Source organism: Hippoglossus stenolepis, chromosome 6 (assembly GCF_022539355.2).
Source record: "Hippoglossus stenolepis isolate QCI-W04-F060 chromosome 6, HSTE1.2, whole genome shotgun sequence".
Lineage (NCBI taxonomy): Eukaryota > Metazoa > Chordata > Actinopteri > Pleuronectiformes > Pleuronectidae > Hippoglossus > Hippoglossus stenolepis.
The window spans coordinates 21,028,354-21,049,306 of NC_061488.1; the positions used below are offsets into that span (position 1 = coordinate 21,028,354).

General features: G+C 40.3%; 2 protein-coding genes across 15 annotated transcripts in view; both read left to right on the top strand.

The window, feature by feature from the left end:
• Positions 1-3,349, top strand: part of agrn (agrin) — a 246,455-nt gene extending 243,106 nt beyond the window's left edge. For all 13 annotated transcript variants that reach the window (XM_047340241.1, XM_047340243.1, XM_047340249.1 and 10 more), the window contains one exon: positions 2,705-3,349. In XM_047340241.1, the coding sequence (XP_047196197.1) occupies positions 2,705-2,865 (161 nt within the window). In that variant the 3' untranslated portion in view covers positions 2,866-3,349. The remainder of the gene's footprint in view (positions 1-2,704) is intronic.
• A 7,736-nt stretch (positions 3,350-11,085) lies between these two features.
• Positions 11,086-20,953, top strand: part of ptpn11b (protein tyrosine phosphatase non-receptor type 11b) — a 37,907-nt gene continuing 28,039 nt past the window's right edge. For both annotated transcript variants that reach the window (XM_035159029.2, XM_035159030.2), the window contains exon 1: positions 11,086-11,222. In XM_035159029.2, coding sequence (XP_035014920.1) covers positions 11,209-11,222 — 14 coding nt within the window. In that variant the 5' untranslated portion in view covers positions 11,086-11,208. The remainder of the gene's footprint in view (positions 11,223-20,953) is intronic.

The window sequence follows — 20,953 nt, forward strand, 5'->3', positions numbered from 1 at the left end:
TCCTTTTTAAATCCCCTTTTCGCTGTTCATCATTAATTCATCTGTAACGCATGAAATTAGCCCTGTCCGTCCCTGATTCGGAGGCACACAATCCGATTTAAGGGGGGATGTAGAGAGCTCGACAGGGATATGAACACTCTCATCCCAACAGACGGAAAAGAGAAAAACACGGACGAGATGGAGACGTGTTTGGGAAAAGGAGTTAGACTTACCCAAAAGGGATGAGGATGCAGGAGGATTCTGGCAGAGCAGAGAGGGGGGGGAGGGAGTGAGAGAGCAGCAGCAGATAAAACATCAAAACTCAGGGTCAGCCTCTTCCCCACAAGAACAGATGAAATTCTGAATAAAGACGTTTAATGCTGATTTATTGAGAAAGACACTAATGACTACTTTGGGTGTGCTGGCTCAAAAGAGAAGCTCAAAACACCATCACGGAGGAGGCAGCCACACAGCCTGCAATTAGGTCATCAAGCCTCCTAAAAAGAACTTCATGAGATTTAGTTAAGAAAAAAGAGGCTCAGATGATTTGAGAGTGTAAGAAAAATGTTAAGCAAAAAGAAAAGCACAAGTGACCGAAGCTTTTGCTTTGAAGTAGAAATCCATGGTCTTTTCATGAGAAGAAGTTTCCCTTTTTTATTCTTTCTGTGACCAATAGATAACAACACAAGTGAGTCATCTTACATCCAGTTCACAGATACACTGAACAGTTGGTTCATTTGATATTTTCTCAATGAACTCCTGTGCTATGGCCTTGAAGTTTATACCTCCATCGTACCAAGAATATTAGTCTTAGATGGAGGTGAATGATATTTAGTTTTCAGACACCCACAGCATTTAAGCATTTGATTTAAAAAAACTATTTAAGAATTTCTTTGATTCTTTGTTTAGTTTTAAGGTGGTTGAACTTTGAGTAATAAAGTAATAATATTACAAGGATATAGTCGCTATGTTACGAGATATAAAGTTGTAATGTTATGGGATAAAAAGTCATAATATTACAAGAATAAAGCCATAATTTTTTGAGAAACAAGTCGTAATTTTAGGCTACAGTATGTTTCACTTTAGAGGGGAAAGATCAGTCCGCCGCCTGTGTTTAAATGAGATTCATGCAGCTTATCGTATTAAGTCACACTTAGGTATTAGCTTCACAAATAATGAAATACTCAATGTTTTGGTTCATCAGCTCCACATCATTATAAGTAGACTGTACAAGAAAATGTGTCTATTCAGAAGAAAGACCCACGAGAACCTCTTGCCCGTTCTGTTGGTTGCTGGTTATTTCCCAACAAAACTTTTTTCTCATTAAATTACAACTTGAGTTTCGTAATATTAAGACCTCATTAATATTTATTCTTCAAAATAGCCCTAATACTCATAAGTTTGTAGTTGGTAGTGGACGAGTTAACAATGTTGGAAGGAAACAGCATTGATCATCATCTCTCTATGTTGGACATATCCCAGATGGCCTCAGTAAAGATGTCACGTATCTCTTGAAGATTCTGTTGGCAGCGGTTAAAAAAGCCATTACTAAATACTGGCTTAAGAAAGGGTTCCCTGATGCCGGCCACTTCCTCAATATTGTTAAACATTAACACCTTTTAGAGCAGATGATTTACTCCATAAGGCTCCAAAAAGAACTGGGAGAAAAAGGATGGGGAAAATGGTGTGTTCATTTAGACACAGAAACAAATTCTCTATAATAATTATGTATATCAAGTAAATATGGCAAATCTTTTTTTATATATTGATTATCCCATGATGTCATATTTGTTTGTTCCTTTTATTATTACTTTTTTTCATGGGATTTGTTTTCTGTCTGTCTGTTCTAGTTCTCAATATGTAATCATTACACAGTAAAGTTAGCTGTGTTAGCTGCCAGGGATGCAGAACCAGAGAAAAGCGCTGTCCTTGTAAAAAGTCCCACCTTTAGGAAAAGCTGCCACACTTCTGAACACGCTGCCTGACGGACAGGTGATGATGTCTTGGGAGTTCAAAGCATGGAGACGAGCACTAAGCACCAAAGATAGAAACAAATTAAAAATAATGAGGATGATATTCATAATTTCATACTCTGTCACCACCTTTCATGTGCAGCACATCTCTTTGTGCACCTTGTCAAGTTTGAAATGATCAATTCTTTCATGCATCTTAACTCGGGTGTCTGCAGAGGCGTCCTCCCTCTTTGATCACGCTGGTTTGACATATAAAGTGTCATCCTGTCATGTCCATCATCTACCGTTAGGTGTCAGAAAAACAAATCAAAGCATTTAATGCAATCAGATGAGGACGCGTAGCTGCTTTATACCATTAATAAACATTTAAGGAGCACCCGTTTGATACGCTTAATTTGTTATGAAATCCAAAAACTTATTCTGGTAAATTACAAGTATTTTACACTCAAGATGAGTTGTGTAATGTCTTCTGTGGCTCTGGACGAGCCGACATAATAAAGATGTCATGAAGGGATATCATGGATTGACCTTTGACATTAAACATTTTTTTTAGAAAGCCTGGAGCGTGGAGTTTAGAACAGTGCTGTTATGTAGTAGAAGTGAATCAATACAAATACATAAAAGCCGCTGCTACGTCAGAGAGGGCGAGCTTGTCTCAATTTGTAGTAATTATTCCCTGATGCGTGCCGCGCCTGTTCTTCAGTGTGAGTTGAATCATCATCCCATTAACCCCTGCTTCTGTCTCCCGTCAGGTGGTCTGGAGGAGCTGGCTGTGGCCCGCCGGTTGCCCAAGGCCTACAGCACCGGCTATGTTGGCTGCATCAAAGACGTGGTTGTGGATGGCGTGGAGCTCCACCTGGTGGAGGACGCCTTAAACAGCCCCAAAATATTACACTGTTCCGCCGCCAAATAACCCAGCAGGGACAAATATATACCGAGAGAAATGGGGAAAGAAAACCCCTCCCGACACCCGCTCCCTCCATAGCGCTCATGTCTCCTGCTGTAATTATTTTCTATTTTTGTATACTTTTCATTGCTTTTTATAAGGAGAGAAAATTAATATGGTGTTTTAATTTGTGTTTGATATGTTTTGTTTTCGCACCTCTGTTCACAGAACACTGTTTTTTTTTTTCTTTACTACCCTGGCTCTTTATTTTTTTTTTTCAAAAAGAAAAAACAGGCATCTCTGAAAAAAGAGATTTTATTCTTGTCAGTTTTGTTGTTTTAAAACAAACGCCAACATTGAAAAAAAACAAAAAGTCCTGCTCCGTCTCCTCGCTTGAACACTGCTGGACCTTGCTGACGATCTCTGGCTGCTGCCTTGTCTTGGTGCCATATGTATCGTCCACATTCCCCCAAGCATGGCGTACACATCCATGACCACATAGACACACATTCCCCCGGAGGGTTGGGCGCCAACCACTGTAGATCGGCAGGCGCAGTTCTTCTAATGGTGCAGCCGGCTCATGTCTACCATCATGACTCTGTTTTCAGCCCCCGGTAGTCCACTGTATTTAACTAATGGGACTTTTCAGATATCAGTCAAGCTGCTGCAGTGACAAAGTACACAGTCATAACCACTCGATCAGCCCCCATCTCACAGCGCCCGAAAAATATTTAAAGAAAGAGAAGAAAAGAAAAAAACTCTCCACTCGATCTGAATTCCATCAGAGGCTTTAGTTTTGAAATATGACTCACTAACACTGCAAACTGCCACGGCAGGGAGAGCGCTGCGTTCCACGATGACTCGCATATCATTAGTCATAAGTCAAGACATTAATCATAAACATGAATAAATGTTATAAATATAGAGTATATAAATAATACCTGAGACTGTGAATATGTACGATGGGTTCTCTTTGGAGAATTGTGCTTTTCATGTACTATTGTGCGTTCTGTTTTACAATCAGCAGATGAATTAATGATGACCACTATAAATGCATGCACTTCTGCAGTGTTTGGTTTGAATCTGGATTTTGTTGGTATTTTTTTATCCATTTTGTTCCAAAAAACAATATAATTTGAAAAAATATCACTGTTTTGTTCTTTTGTTCTGTCTCTTTTGACTTAAACAGGTTCCTTTTATTCTCTTATTTCCACTGATGTAATTTCAGAAACTACAGAGCTGAATAATGTTTGATGCTTGTTCATTCCCTGTGTGTTTTTGTTTGGTTTTTGGTCAAGTTTCTTTTTTCGTTTCTTGGGATCTGTTAATTTAGCAGGACCTTGAACGGTGCAAATAAGGGGAAGAGTTGTTACCGTATCTGACCTTAAGGAGGTGCTGAGAGCAAAGACTGAAGAAAAGGACAGACAGAGAGGAAGCAAGGAGAGATCTTATCATGGGGAGAGCTACTACTACTACTCCTGGGATTGTCCTGTCCAACAACAGTCAACACAAATGCTTCAACAAAAAAAAAAACTCTGAGACTTGATTTCCTTTTTCGTATTTGACCTAGGAACATTCCTGGAGGAGTCTTTTGGCAGTGAGCGAGCGAGCGAAAGAGACTGTGACGTTGTTGTGACCTTTTAAAGCCATAACAGCCACGGAAAAATGGGAATAAGATACATAATCCTACAGTACTTGCAAATTAACATAGCGACGCATGAGTTTGTATTACTAGTGCGAATTCTGTAACTATCGGTGAACTGATGCAACGTGGAGTCGTCTTTGCTGGACCACAATAAGCTGCGTTGACTGACTAAAGACACTCTCGTTTTGATATGAGAATCTTGGCAATATTCTAAGACATAATCATGCCTGTTTGTGGTTGAGTATCAAATGGTCTTGTACTGTTTTGGGTTTTTTTTGTCCTTCCTTGCGTTCTTAATTATGTTTCCCTTCTTCAATCATCAAGCAACCTGTTTTTGTACAGCCCTGCGATTTTTAAGTGTAAATTTAGCAAATGTTTGCTCTGTGGAGGTTTATGTTTTTAGTAATATACACTGGAACCATGTCTGACTTGTCTGCTCACCTACACGATGATATACTTAATGTACATGGGGGAGGGATAGCCCGAGAGCTAAAACTGTGTTGTGTGTAATCAAGTGTCCGTGCCAGACCCAGGAAACTCTCCTCTGGTTCAGACACATTTCAACCTGTCAACCTTAGACTGGTCTCATTTTTACCACAACTGTTCCAATTTGACCCGTTCAGGTGGAGGAGGGATTCTTGTATATTTGAATGGACTGGAGAACAGTAAAGACAACAACAGTCTGTGGTTCGGGTGGAAACTATGAATTGCCTTAAAAACCGGTCACCTCGACTCTGAGCAGGTGACAAAGACGTCATCCATATAACTGTTTCCTTACTTTAGCCAGTGTATTAGCCTCATCCCCATAATGTAAATGAGTAAAGCATAATAATAATAATTATATTAGTAATAATGCTCATACACAACAAAATCCCAGGGGGCCTCTGCAAATGTCCCCTCTAGCTTTTTACAAAAAAAAAAAAAATCCTCTATTTACTGTTTTCCGAATCTATTTTCTTTTTCTTATTTATGTCTACATGTGGATTAGCCTCCATGTCCGGCCTCTGTAAACTACTGTCTGACTGCGCAAACCTTCTCAAAGGGCAGTGCACCGAGTAAGAGTGGCATGACCTGAACATTACTAACTTTATGACCTTTGTCTTGTGTTCATACCACCATGAAATAAAATGTCAACCAAATGGATCCCACTCTTGTCAGCCATCTTGATTGTTGTCATTTTCTGGGGTTAGGGGTGGTCTTATTACCCGTATGCCAAGAATGTTCTGTTTCCACCCCTGTCCGGTTGTTTGGATGGATCACCACGAAACTGGGTAGAAGTATGGGCTTTAGGAATCCATCACATTTTGGTGTGGATCCTTATAAAGGAGCAGATCCAGGATTTTTTCTTTCCCCTTCTTTAACATTACGAGATAGAGTTTTTCAACATTTTCATCGATTTCTCAGAGAATAATTGTCTAGCATGTTGAGGGGACAGAGTTTTGTGTGTGCAATTAAAGTTGTTGGGCCTTGGCGGAGGTATGTGCTCTCTGGGTGCCATTCTACTTTAGGTTTGTGTTAATGACCAATTTGCCTGTTTATTTAGTCTTAAAGTCTATTCTTGGCCTTAGTAATTGGGATCTGATAAATTCATAATTTCTGGATCCTTCAGTTACAAGCCAGCAAACTCTGTTCATTGTTCATGAATGGATGGAGAAAATGACTGTATTATTCTGCTCATCACTTTACACATTTGCCTGCGACAGTTAAGTTCTAATAAGAAATAAGTAAAATAATATATTCAAGTGGTGGTAATCATATAAAACCTCTGGACGTAGCAATAGAGCAAATGAAAGTGAGCCCATTGAGCTGGATGTTCTTTATATATGGTCATGTCTGCTATGAAGACAGAGTATGTTATGAATTCACAGTGTCAGCCTCCAAGTCATTGTTAGTTTGGAGGCACCTGCATGGAGGAAGTCCCAAGTCAATACTTCAGTCCAGACAAACTGTGTTTCTTCCAAATCAAAAGCAATTTAAATCGTCATACACCTACACACATCAATAAACAGCATTTCTGGCTACAGTCATTATTATTTAAATCACTTACAGCAATCTCTGGTTGCCTACTGCTAATTGAAAGCCTAGAACTCAAGAGGGGGAAAAATTGGTTTATACATCATTCAGCACATCCCACATCTGTCCTGAGCATTTTTCATTCAGAGAGATTGAACAAGTTTAATGTATTCCTCGCTAATGACAGTGAAGGACACTGAATCTTGTGTTGTGTTAATTAAAATTCTATGAAATGCTGTAGATTAGATCGTTTTGCCCACTGAGGAATCCTTCTGGGGAGAGATCGTTTTCAAGTTAATAAGAGTAAGTGCTTTGATTAAAGAGTCTTGTGGGAATTTAGAACAACACAAAATATGACATCTAAGTATTTAACTAAATAATGAATGAAATGGAGGATCGCTGCCGGGATGACACTCAGGGGAGCTGGAGGGTTGAGGCAGTTCACGGTTAAACTTTTGTTTTCAGAGGATATAGGATTCACCGAGCAAGGACACACAGAAAGCCCACTTTGATTCATGTGTTGAGCAACTGCCCGCCTGTGAGAGAGGCTGCAGACGCAAGAGCTCTGAGTCATCCAGAACATTTAAAGATGTGTGTGTGTGTGTGAGTGTGTGTGTTTATCACACTTCTGGGAATGCAGTCTTTTCAATGGTTGAAGGGAATTTCTTTGAATTATGCAACAAATTCAGGCCTTCTCTGGAAGAAATATCATGAAATCTTCCATCCTGAGCCAAACGTAGGCCCGAGAGTCTTGGGCAAGAACATGACATCATCGGTGATGGTAGATTCTGTTCTTGGAAAACCGCCGAATGATCTTCTAAGAATGTCTTCTCAAAACCTTAGAAACCGCAGTTGCTCCCCTTACATAAAAGCCCTAATGCATAATCACACTTCAGTCCCTTCTGTGAAACAAAGTTCCTCTCTCAGCTTTTTTTAAAGTCCAAGCGGTAATAAAATATCTTTCTGTCTATCAAGGCTCCTCCAGCTGTCCAGCTGCATCACTCCCAGTATAAGTCCCCTTTGTTCCCCGTTAGGATTTTTTTCCTCTCTTTGTACAGGCAGATCTGCAAGTCTCATGGCAAAGGGGGTCAAAGGCCACGAGCCCATAGAAGCAGCCACCTCAGGGTAGATGGAACATCCTGGTTTCCATTCCCCTGGGTGGGAAACTAGGCTTTGTGCTCTGGAGTCTATTTATCGCTGTCAGACTCAACAGGATGTAAGTCTGCGTCGTGATAAAAAGCGAATGTTGCAAGTCCAGGATCCCTTTCGTCCCTGACTTTACCAATTCTACAGTTTGGGATAATAGTTAGTTTTGCTCCGTACCCGTGGTTTTTCATGTTTCAGCAGTTTCATTACAAGTGATATAATTTCTGCATCACAGGCAAATCCAGCTGTTCTGTTGGAATTTCAATTCAGGCATCCACTGTTTTCTCTTTGTTTCTGAATGGTGTGAACATTTACCAGGACACTCTTACTTAGGACAATTTACTTGACTTGCGTAATGCATCAGGTCTACAGTATTTTGAGTCATTATTGTTGGGATACAGTCTTTTCAAATTGATATGCACTTAAATTGGTAAAGAACTGGTTGCCAGGGTGAAAGCAGCTCTCCCTCACAGTCCTATTGAGCCTATGGCCACATCAATACTTCACCTTAATTAAAGCAGATTATCTTTTCCATTTTAGTCAAAGGGCCATCCCTAATGGGCACAATTACAATGACTTGGGCCGAGAGGATTTCTCTTTCCTAATGGAAAAACACCCACTCTCTCTCTCTCTCACACACTCAGTAACACACAGCTTGATGTGCCGATATTCCCCCTTTAACCTCCTGAAATGTGCACGTATAGGTGCAGCACAAAAACGGTTTCCCATCATCCTTTAAACCACCACATAACATACAAAGGGTCAAGCCACCCAATGAATGGCTTTGTTTTCAAGTCAACCAATCTATTTCAATCACATGTACTATTTAACACTAAGTACACACGAGGTTCATTCCAATATTTTGCTAATTCTCTCCCTCTTCACCAATTTCCCCAAAGTCCTCGATCAGACAGTAATTTCCTCCCGTTCCGCAGCAGGATGATTCGAACTGCTCACCAGACCCAAACAATAAACCCTGTGTTCAAACCCATCTATCCTGTTTGACGCACATTGCATTTGGCGCAGAGAGATTCCGCGGAGAGGAGAAATTCCCACTGCATGATTTCAGTGTTTGTCTGTAGGCTCCAGCAGCACACTAGGTCAAACAGTGGAAAAGCAAATCCATAGACATGAGGCCTGTGGGTTTACAGACAATTGCATAAGCCCATCCATCCCCCAGTAGATTAACCTCCACTGATAACCACAGGCAAGTGACGTCAGCGCTGCTCTGCCTCACTTTTACTCCTCTTCCCCCGCCGCCACCGCCACCGTCATCCTCCTGAGCTGGGAGGTTGTCCCATCATGACTCTATGACAGAACAGATGATGAGGTAGAGACCTGCGTAATGTCCCACACCACAATATCAGGGCTTATGCTCACTGAGCAAAACACTGCAAGTTCATAATCGCAGCGTCATATTCGAACCACCGTCATCAGTTTTCTTCACTTAAGCTTTGTATTCTTTTATAAAAAATAAATAAATAATATTGAGATCCAACCTTGATTTTTAAGTGGGCCGTTGGGTTATGGGCTCTACCAAGTGCCATTCTAGTTTTATGATATATGTTGTTTGGTTGAAGCTTTGACGTCTGTTTTTTTGGGGGGTTAACAGTTGATATGTAAGTCAATTACAGGAAGAAATGAAAAGGTGTCTACTTATAAGTCTCGCCGAAAAAAATATGTTTTTCAAAAAAGCACATTCCTGAATTTACTCCGGGTGCCAGGTTATTATTGTTCTTTTATCTCTATTATCATGTTACCATTATTATTTATTTGATTAATTCTGTATTTTAACCTTTTTTCTCTGGTGTGCAGCACTTTGTATTTAAATCATTTGTTCTCTTGTTGTGCAGTACTTTGTAATTTGTGCTGAAAAGTGCTCTATAAAAAAAGTTACTAATAGATTAACATAGACCGTATGATCGCTGACAATATTGTCACACACTGTTTGTGTGAGCTCCTATTTTCTGTTTCAAACCTTAGTCAGCCAATCAGAAGTGAGGACGTAATGATCTATTTATGCATATGTTTCAGGGACCCTGCAGGTCATGAGGCCGCTGATATTAACCTGAATATGTCACTTAGAACTTCTAATGTTCCCCAGGCTGCACCAAGTTAGCTGGAGTTAGACAGAACAGGACAGGAAGGGAAACGTGGAGTGCAACACATAAGAGTAAAATTGTCACATTAGGGTTCGGGTTAGGGGTTAGGGTTATTTGACTTTTATTGTTTTTAAATTCTGCCTCTCGTATTTCCTTGTTGGTATTTTCAATTGTGCAGGTGTGCATGGGCGGCTGGGCTTGCTTGTGTTTCTTGGGGATGTTTCGCCTCTTGTCCGAGGGTCCTCTCTGGTTCCAGCTGAGGGTGGGCAGTTACACAGGTAAAAGACCCACAGAGGTTATTTGGATGGCTGGGGCTGGGAAGGCCTTTCTGATGGGAGGTGGGGCGTGTGTGTGTGTGTGTGTGTGTGTGTGTGTGTGTGTGTGTGTGTGTGTGTGTGTGTGTGTGTGTGTGTGTGTGTGTGTGTGTGTGTGTGTGTCTGTGTGTGTGTGTGTGTAGCCTGACTTAGATCATCAATATTATCTAAATAAAATAGATCTTGTGATCTATAACTTTATTTGTGTGTACATGAAGACACAGATGAAAAGCTTTATCAAATTCTGTGTGTGCTGACCGATCATCAGTATTATCTAAATAAAATAGATTCAACAGAAATATAACGTTTGATTTATTGATTGATTGATGATTGATCGAAAAAGAACAAAACTAAATCACAAATCAACATCTATTACTGATATACACTGATAATAACAATTTAAAATATAATTGTACCTGTTCCTTTGGTTTGCCACTGACCTTGTTATTGTGTAAAAAGAAAGGTTTTTGTTTTGTTTTGTTTGTTGTTGTTGTTTTTAATTTAAATAAATGATTCATGTATTTTATGTTTAGCTTAAACTTTGTATTACATTGTATTGTATTGCAAGGGGGTTATGTAACAGAATAAAGAAAAAGAATAAAATACCAGGGGGAAATGAATAATACAGAATAAAGTATCGGTCAGAGCACTTGTAATACACAAATAAAAAAATAAAACATAAAAACACAGTATCAAAAGTTTTTTTTAGATTTCAGTTGTTGAAAAGTATGTGGCTGCAAAGTTATTTACTGTATTATTTATTGCACATATGTATTACACATATTATTTTAATTTACCTTTTATAACTCGTTTGCACATGTGAGCAAGGACACAAACGAAGACAATAAAACATATTTCTATTTCAATGTTTTTATTCACATTAAGTCATTCTTCAGCACATGCATTTCTCATTAAAACGTATTGGAAAAAAAAATCATAAAGCTCCAAACATAAAAACTCACCTGTTCCTCTTTGAAGCCCCCGGACAGGGCCTTTGTTTTGAAGGCGCTAACCGGAAGCAGTGTGTGTGCCTGCGAGCAGCGGCGCCCGCAGGTCGAGCAGGCGCTGACACCGTGTGTCTCAGTCTGGTGAGCGGCTCAGCAGAGGCAGCAGCACCGCGTGAGGACACTTGACAGCTCCAGAGACTGCTATGACATCTCGCAGGTACAGTGGAGCTGCGTCTCTGTGTGTGTGAGGGTTCGAAACCCGTGTGTCATGGCGCCGGAACATTTAACACTCACTCACAGTCTGAGCAGCGGCGCCTCAACTTTTCTTTTCCTTTTTTTTTTCTCCACCGTCCCAGCGACACAGTGAACTCACACACTTGTCTCCTCGTATTGTCGAGTCTTTGTGTGTCCGTGTCGTTGCGTGTGAGTGAGCATTAGTTCTTATATAACGCACTTAAAGTAACACAAGGGGCGACGAGCTTTGAGTTGAGTGTAATTTAGCTGCTGCTCTGAGAGGTAACGGTGAAAGTGTTATAGGGCATTTACACTGTGCGTGTGTGTGCGTGCGTGCGTGTGTGTGTGTGTGTGTGTGTGTGAGTGTCTGAGCTGCAGCTAAGTCTTTTAATATGAATGTACTTATATCCACACAGCACACAGGCTTTGTGGTGTAAAGTCTACTTCTCCAGTCAGTCTGGTGCTATGGGCTATTTCTGTGTCTGTCCTCCCAGTGTGTGTGTGTGTGTGTGTGTGTGTGTGTGTGTGTGTGTGTGTGTGTTCAGTGCAGGAAACTGGTTTATAGCTTCCTGTGAATCTGAGTCCCACACATTGTTTTAAACACAAAACAAAAACTAAAAAAATCGGACACTTCAGCGAAACTCCAAAAATGAAAGTTTTCATAGAAACATCACAGCCACATTAGTGTCAGGTATCCACTCATGTAAGTGCGTATGTAACTGCAACTTGAAAACAATAACTGTGCACGCTATTAACTATTTAAAATGACCAATTTATACTATTGTTTAGTAAAACAGTCGTAGCACCTTTAGGAATATTGATACAAGTAATTATAGTAATAATACTTATTCTGTAAAACTTCTTTGAAAAACTGTTACAAGGCGCTTTACAAGTTCATGATGAAAAATTGAAGGCAAACAATTGGAATCAGTTAAAAAGCAAACAATAAGAAACAATCAAAAGCAATTTGAAGAGCACACAGCAATAGCAACAGCACAGACACAGAAATTTAAAAAATGTTATAGATGAGAAACGAGTAAAAACAAGGTCAAATACAACATCATAAAATGATTAAAATAGACAGAAAGATCAGAACTATCTATCAAATGTTCCTTTAAGAGAGATTTAAAAGAGAGTAAGACGTTTGCCAGACGGACCTCCTCAGGGAGATTGATCCAAAGAGTGGAAGTCCTGGCAGAAAAGGCCCGTTCACCTTAAACAAACCAGGGACAGTGGCCTGCTTAACATTGATGCTACAGATTTCTGTGCAAGGTGATCTCTGAAATGTGAACTCAGCTTGTCCCCTGTTCATCACGGCTGCTGTGGACTCAAGAAAAATGCAATGTTGGCAATTTAGAGAGTTTACAGTTGATACAAGTAGTCTGCCACTATAAGGGTGGAAAAGGTAGCAGACGTGTTGTTGTGTCGGATGATGTTTGACATATGACTGTTGTGTCGTGGTGTGCCTTTGCCAGGTGAAGCAGTGGTGAAATAATGACGTGGAGGTTAAAAGGCCACCGTGCTGATTTGAGTCCAGCTCCACAATACACAAAGGCCGTTATTTCTACTCTGACAGAACAAAGACTGCTGAATTCTGGCCGAGTTTTTGAGCAAAAGAGCATTGTTCATAATAGAATCGAGCTGGTATGGCTTAATGCACGTTACTTCAAAGGGAGATCGGAAACAGTAAAGCGGCCAGTCTGGCTGTGGCATTCAAGAAAAAAACATTTCATAGTAAATATTTTAAAGTGATACCGTCTGTCACTAATTCCTCTCAACTTGACGTTTCCCTTTATTTGTGTGTACGTGAAGACACAGATGAAAAGCTTTATCAAATTCTGTGTGTGCTGACCGTAAGTGGGTTTCTCATTTCTGCAAAAGTCCCCATCGCCCATGTTGACTAGAACTCTGGGGTTATTTCCTTAAACTTAGAATTTCACTCTTATTTTCACTTTAAAACACTTTGTGTGTTTCAGATGACTGGAATAAATTGCTCTTGGGTAAAAGATGCAAATAGTACACGGTAGATTGTAAAGGTGTTCCCCTCTTGTTTAAAATCTCACGGTGAATAAAATGTTACACAATGGATAAGGATAGTGGATAAACAGTATTTAAAGCGAGAACTGTTTTTGCCATAATTCCTCACTATATCACTAGAGTTGCCCCAGGGGCCAAAGCCACCAGCAGGATGAGATCAGAGATAGCGGAAACACTGAGACAAAGTTAAAAGCTGTTTTCTTGCCAGCCAATTTCCATGGTGTGTCGCCGGCCAGAGCACACACTGCTGTTGCTCTGTGGCTTGTTCTCTACTTCCTGGGCTGAAATACCACAGGGGAACAATACTCCTGTGCGTGTCATCTCGATCTGACGGACCTGCTCTGCTGTTGATTGTGTCATTTCAGATCCCCATTTCAGGAAGGAATTTACTTCATCATACTGTTAAGTGGGGCGGGAATTTCCACCTAAGTTGTTATTGTTTCTGGTAGTGAACATTTGTGGCAGTTTAGTCATAAAATAAATATTCACACTCTAAGTTATTGTAACAGTACCATGCCAACAATGATAAAGCATTGTAATGTGTTCAGTGTAACTGCTGGCCCAGAGTAAGACGTTATGACGCAGAATCACGTAACGCTGCTGTTCCATTTTTACTTGGCCAGTTTTTTCTTGATGACAAAGTTTCCACTATTGGAAACCACCTCTGCTCCTCTTTGTTTATGGAGCAGAACTCGCCTGTCACTGAAACTCATTCTGACCAGCTGAGAACAGTGAGTCAGTTTTGTCGATAAGCCGACAGGAAAACAACAGCCCATGTGGAGGAATAAGATAACACCGGCAACATTTCCAGGAGTGCCCTGAACCAACGGTTGGTTTTCTTCAGATACACGGTTCGCATTTTATTCAAACTGAAAGTAGTTGTGACAAAGCATTACAATATTCATCTTCACATGTCTATGATCATTATGATCATACAAGTTAGGCTTGTATGCTTAAACATTTAATGGCAAGGTGCTTATAAAGGGCAACAAGACACGCTTTACCAGGCGTATGTAGAATATTTGATGTTTGACGTATCAGAACAACATTCCTCTCAGACTGAGCCATGTAAATCCAAGCTTAGCTGTCGGGGGGTTAACGCTGAAACACCTGCTGTTGCCTCTGGATCCTCTTTATAGATAAATGACTTTGAGTATTAAAGTCACGCTCACTGGATTCAGTAAGAAGTGCCGTTCTCTCACTTTCTTTGACTGGTGAAATAAGTAAGGCTGGTATATAAAGTGAACTAATGACCTCTCTTTGGTGAGAGGTCAATGCTCATATAAAAAGTTTGTCACAGAAGGTGATACTTTCAGAAATTCATATTTCAAATGCTTGTGTGTCATCTCTTTCAGTGCTTCAAATGTATAAGTATTGCAACCAATAATTAGGGATGTTTGATATGACCAAGGACCCATATGAACAATGCACATTGTCTGTAGATTCAATGAATAAATTACCATAATTACCAATTGATACTTGACAAATAAAAGGTACTAACATATATTAGATTATAGAGTTTTCTGGTCCGTTTTCTGGTCTGTGTCAGACTTTTCAAACCCAAAGCATGTGTCAGAAGTATTTCTCTCCTTTAGGTATGAGCTCCTTGTTTTGTCTTGGCTGGCTGGAGTCTCTCTGGTTTGGAATGATGTGTTACATTCATTGTTTGTGTTGCACATTTTGTGACACTAAAAAAGTAAACATTAGATATGGAACAATAGGCTTTTTTTCCCATCGTCACACAATACAAATCAAATAGTCCTACTAATTTCTATTTTTCCTTAGGAAAAGAGCTGTCCTGCACTCATGTCATATATATAAACTAATGCCAAATTATCACATCAATAAGTTTATAATAATACATTTAGCAATTTTATTTTAGCTTATAATTTCAACTGGCCGCCAAATCCAATTATCTTAATTTTCTGATGACCTAAAATGGTGAAAAGCATTCATTTTCTGTTACTTTCTATATGTAGGTCATAAACTACATTCAAACTAACATGCCCTTCAGCGTTTCCCTTAGGATGCAGTTGTAGCAGCAGAGGTGAAGCATCTGTGAAAATGTTTATTTTGTGCACGTGCTGGAAGGTATCTATGTATTTGCTGGCACCAGGAAGACTCTTGAGGCCTAAGTACACGCAACTCATTTGTGCACAGTCGTGAGAAGGGGAAATGTCTGTCTCTCTGACATCTGATATCTCAAGATTTAGGGAAACTTTTATATCCTTTCTTCTTTGTTCCAAATTTTCTTTCTTAACTTTCCTTCCCAGAATTAACTTGCTTCACCAGACTGTTGCATCATCAGTATTAATTTACCTGTGTAATGTAATGACAAGGCTATCTCCTTAATTGACCTGGATGTAGGGCTGGGCAATTTACTGAAAAAAGGGACAACATTTTACGTGCACGCAGCAGGGGTGGGCTGGGGTGTGAGGGGGCCGCATAAAATAATCGTTCAATAATCATAAACAAGGTAAAAGTTTGAAATAATTGTGATATACATAATCTCTAAAGAGTTGGTATGGAGCTCTTTCTGTTCTTCTTCTTTCATTAGTGTGGGTAACGCCTGCATATAAGGGGAAACACTGCCCTTAGTTCTGCATTGCAGATGAGATATGGAAAATCCAGACATCACCATAGATTTTGATTATGATCAGTAACATTTTCCTGTGAACACAATGCTTAACTAAACCACATCTATAATGTGCTGTCCCTTATTGTTTTGCATGCTAAGGGGGAAAACGGCATAAGACCATTCCACACTTTTCACAAAAATATAACCTTTATGTTAAACATACTGTATTTTCCCCCCGTAAAGCATTCAATCCAAATTGAGACAGGGATTATTTCATTATTTTAATCTTATGCATACGCATATTTCCCCATGTTTTCGCACAGATATCAGACAAAAGTGCAAAGACCAGCACTTTAGAAAATGCATTTCTTTGTGCTTTTCAAAATGGTGAAAGTGATGAATACTTATTAAGTAATTATGTGTATGCACAGTTTTTTGGTAAATCTGGGTTTGCCACTCCTAGCAAGACGTCTAGTGAGTATGTACTAGTTTCAGTTTTCCATAGCGTTTCCCGATGTCTACTAATAAAAGGTTGGATGTGTCCATGAAAAAAAAAACCCAAAAAAACAGGAGTTACTTATTAACCACTGATGCCTGGAAACCCCTTTTACTCTGTGTTTGATTAGTCCTGTTTACTCCATGAAAATACAAAAAGCAGGAAACTCTGGATACTAGTTGTTTCTTGAAAGAAATGTCTATCTAGCCTAATTCGTCATATCACCGCTAGCATTCAGCCTCTACATACTGTATGTGCAAGTGTTGAGAACGAACTGCATGCACATGCCTAGTCAAAAAGTAATTTAGCTAATTCTACTACATTGACTGTTTGGACTGCACAGAGAAGTAAGATATTCAGCGATAGGGTGTGTGCGAGGTTTGTGCCCCATGTAAATACCCCGAATCATCAGCTGGGCTAAAAATAGCTGCAACATTACCAAAACCCACACCCCAGGGCTTGCCTGTGACCAATATATCCCTAGCAGAGGCTTTCATGCTGCGCTGCGGCTACTAAGTATATCACCTTTTTGTCAGTGGGCCTAGACAGGGGTGCTTTAAATAGCCCACTTTAGCTATATTGAACTTGAGACATTATGTAAGAGGATAGAGTGGTGGCTGGATCCACACTGGGCCCATTTCCCCTCAACCAGCCTGGGGCCTAACCTGCAGCTCCCAGCTGTCCTGCACTCTCCAACACTAAATTTTCACTTCCCTGCGGATGCCTCATCCCATAAAACCATTCTATTTGAAATCTCCTTTTCTTTTGTCTTGTCTCCCCCTCCATCTCCCCCTCTCTCTCACTGCCCAAGGCCAGATGCAAGGAAATGGGGCACCTGGTGGTTTTCAAAGGGGAATCCTATTCTTGGAAAGCCCTGAGTCACTCTTGCTCCTGTGGTCATGATATGAGGAGGTGAGGGAGAGAGATTACGGATAGGGTTGTATAGAGAGGCCATGCTGTTCACTCTGTTCGAAAGACCTCTTGAAATTGACAATGACTAAAATTGGACTGTACTACACAGATACATCTCTTCAGTAGAATTTAAAGGCTACAAATAACGTCTAGGACAAAAATAATCTCTCGAGTTTGATACTGCAGGATCTGTGCAGACTAATTGTAAAAGTGTAAAGATAGACCTTTTGGTAATCCAGAAATGTATGTATTTTGGACTAAAGGAACATTATAAATTCTGAGTATCAGTTATTGTGAAGTAGGTCCAGTAAAAGGTACAAAACTTGAACTTCGTGTTATAGATATTTTTTACACTGCTTTATGTAAAAACAAGCCTGGTAGGTTTAAATATCCAGAGATTTGGGGAGTTTAGAGAAGATTTTGTAACATAGTGTATGGTGATTGGTTAATAGAGGCCAGAGATCTGAAAGAGGTTTACTCCTCTGAGTTGATTGTATGCTTTACAATGTGTTTAAATTGACACCCTACTGCCATGTTAGCTTTGTAATAGGATAATCAATGCATGGCAGATTACGTTAATGTTATTAAATCAGCACTGTCTGCCTCCGGAAAAAAAACAATTGGTATTTTTACATTGTTCCCAGATATAGAGTTATGGAAATTACATCCACATATTACCACTGCTAGTTAATTTGGAGCATGAACATTTGTAAGCAAATAAGCAGCTTAAGACTCTGTATGCTACTGTTCTGTCTATACAGGGTTTTCCTGGTGAGTGATGACCTAAAAGTTAATTATTAAACAGAGCAACACACACAGAAAGAGAGACGGCAAATACATTTTGTCCTGACCGTAGACAACGAAGGCAGCCAAATCACCAAATAATAGCTTCACTGCAAATCGCAAAAAGGCTTCCCAGAAAACCTACAAAGAGCCTTGCAGCCAGGATTGCATAAGTGACATTTACAGAAACGCAGTTTTGTAATTAAAAAGAAAATGCCTTGTTTAATTTACCCTGTGGGAAAAGGAGTGATTGAATCAGAGGCAAACATTAAAGCAGTGCATCAAAATAGTACTGTAAGTATTTCATTAAAATGTAAAAGAACCGCAGCTCTCAGAGGTGAAGCAGTGCATGGATCTTTTTTATAAACATGTGAATTAATACAACATAAAGTTAAAGTTAAAAAACTTTGAATCTTGGTGGCCCCACATAGTTTGGGGAGATATACCCAGAAATCTTATATTGTCCCAGTGTTGCATTTAAGCCAAATGTTCAAAGCCAAAGCTATTCATTTCCAGAATTTCGTCTGATTTCAGAATGTTTACAAGGTTAATTATTTTATGACTCCTGTGAAAAAATAGGAAACCAATGCATTGTTCCTGTCATAAGCCAGAAAAGAAAACATCAGAAAAGTCTGTTTTCTTTTCTTTTTTAGCAGAGTCAGAACATCAGTTCACCCATGTTCCAGCTTCCTCTTTCACCATTGAAGTAAAAGAATTGGGAGAAAAAACACTTGCTGCCTTGTTCTCCCTGCAAGCTTCGTAGGGAGCTTCATGATGCAACATTCATGTTTGTTGAGCACTTGCCTTTTCCTGTGACAATACTCAATCCCATAAGGACTTGGGAGAAGCAGGTCTGGCACGTTTATATCCATGCACAGTTTTGTCAAGTGGCTTCAGAGCAAAAAACATTCTGGTTTGTTGTTGCAACCTTAGTAGCGGTTTGCTTTTGGTACAAACACAGCTTAAGGCCTCTTGGGTTGTACACTTGGTTTACAACATTATATAGTTAATGTCCATAATATTTTTAGCTACGCTAGAGGCATAACTCTTGCAATGGAAGTGTTGGTCTGTTCATTGTTTTTCTCCTTTTTGGGTTCACCACCCAGACTACTATATCTCAACAACTGTCAGATGGAAGGCATTTAAGGTCCCCAGGGGATAAACCCTAATGACTTTATTGAACCAAAGACTTTCTCTTAGGTTACAACCACAATACTATGTTTTAGTTTATCACTGTTGCTCCGTTTATGCCTGCCATCCATATTACTCTGGAGTTTTTGAGCACCCAAACTTGAGAAGTTAGGAAACACAGCTTTTTCTCTGTGAAAGCGCTGTGTCATTCACGAAGAAGACGATGAAGATGTCAAGAGAGTTTGTGGTGATAAGAGCTGACACCTCTTCCTGCCTCTGCCTGATGCACCCAACTGCTCCACCTCTCGCCTGAATAATGTGGAGAATTTGTTGCTGTCGTGAACGCATCTGTGCAGAAAACCTCCTGCTGTGTTTTAAATTAGCCACCGATATATTACTGATACCAAGCTAAACTACTGGATGTTTGATATACACTGTAATGACAATTTATTCATTCAATGAGCATTTTAGATGCACAGAGTCACTGACATCTTTGGACTTCAAAGGTTGTTAAAGGGATAGTTCACTGAAAAATGAAAATTCACTCATTCTCTTCTCAACACTATGCCAATGGAGGGGTGGGTGAAGTGTTTGAGACCAAAAAAAACTTCTGGAGCACCGCACACACTCTTGCCCGAGGCCACGTCCGCTAGCATCGCCATTTCCAGTAGTGGAATTGTATTTATATATCTGAAAAGTGGAAGGAATCACTACAGTATGTGCCCTTTGTAATAGTGGTATAATCCAAGGGGTCATTGTAGTTCATTTTGAGGTGACCACATTCTTGGGATTTTGTCCTCTGCATTTATTTTTCTACCTCATCTACAAATATCTGTAACCCACCCTTGCAAAATTAATAGCCTAATGGCGTACTGCTGAATTGGCTGGATTGCAAGGGCTAACTATGATCCGATGTAACTACGCCTTGCATGATTAGGTGTAATCTCTAGGCACGGGCAACACAGCTGTTGCTTTTAGCCTCCAACAAGATAGCAAGGGCCTTGTGGCTCCCAGAGACCTGGCACCCAGATCTTCTGGCTTGGCCTGGGCTGTGTTACGGCCAGAAAAAGCTCTGTTGGCGTTAGGATCACAGAGTTGGCATTACAGAGCAGCCTTTTGACAGCCCCTGACCTCTAAGGGTATGTAGGAGAGAGGGTGAGGCTGACTGAGGTGAGCAAAGGGTGGTGGACCAGTCCGCCAGTGCCTGTCACATGCATCTGAAGTTGGAAAGAAGGGAATGTGGGGGGGGACGCCTGATAGCACTGATGAGTGCTGGTATCAGGCCTGCTCACGCTCGTCCAAATCCCAGATTAAAAGGCCTCCGCCCCCTGGGCTTGCTTTCCCTCCCGCCCCACACTCACTCGCTCTCTAACACTCTTTGCAAAGCACCCCCCGCAACACACAAACACACACACACTTCTCTGTCATTTCTCTCACTGTCTCAGTCTTACTCTATCTAACCCAGTAACTCTTTTACAAGCACCCCAGCCCCCTCCCTCACCCTTTTGTCCCTATATCTCCCTCGTTCCCTCTCATCCTCCCTTGTGTAACAGTGCCCAGTGCTGGATTACTAAAATCTGATGCTGCTGAAGCAAGGGGCTGTCAGGCTTCGACCAGAATGGTGAGGTAGGGTAGAAGCAATCCCATTCATCTTAATTCAAGTTTTTGCTGTTAGACAAACCTCAAAACACTTTGAACCCCTCTCTCCACAAATAACAGCTTTGATTCCTTGTTGAATTAATTAAATACACAGACTCTAGTGCTGTAGGAGAACAAG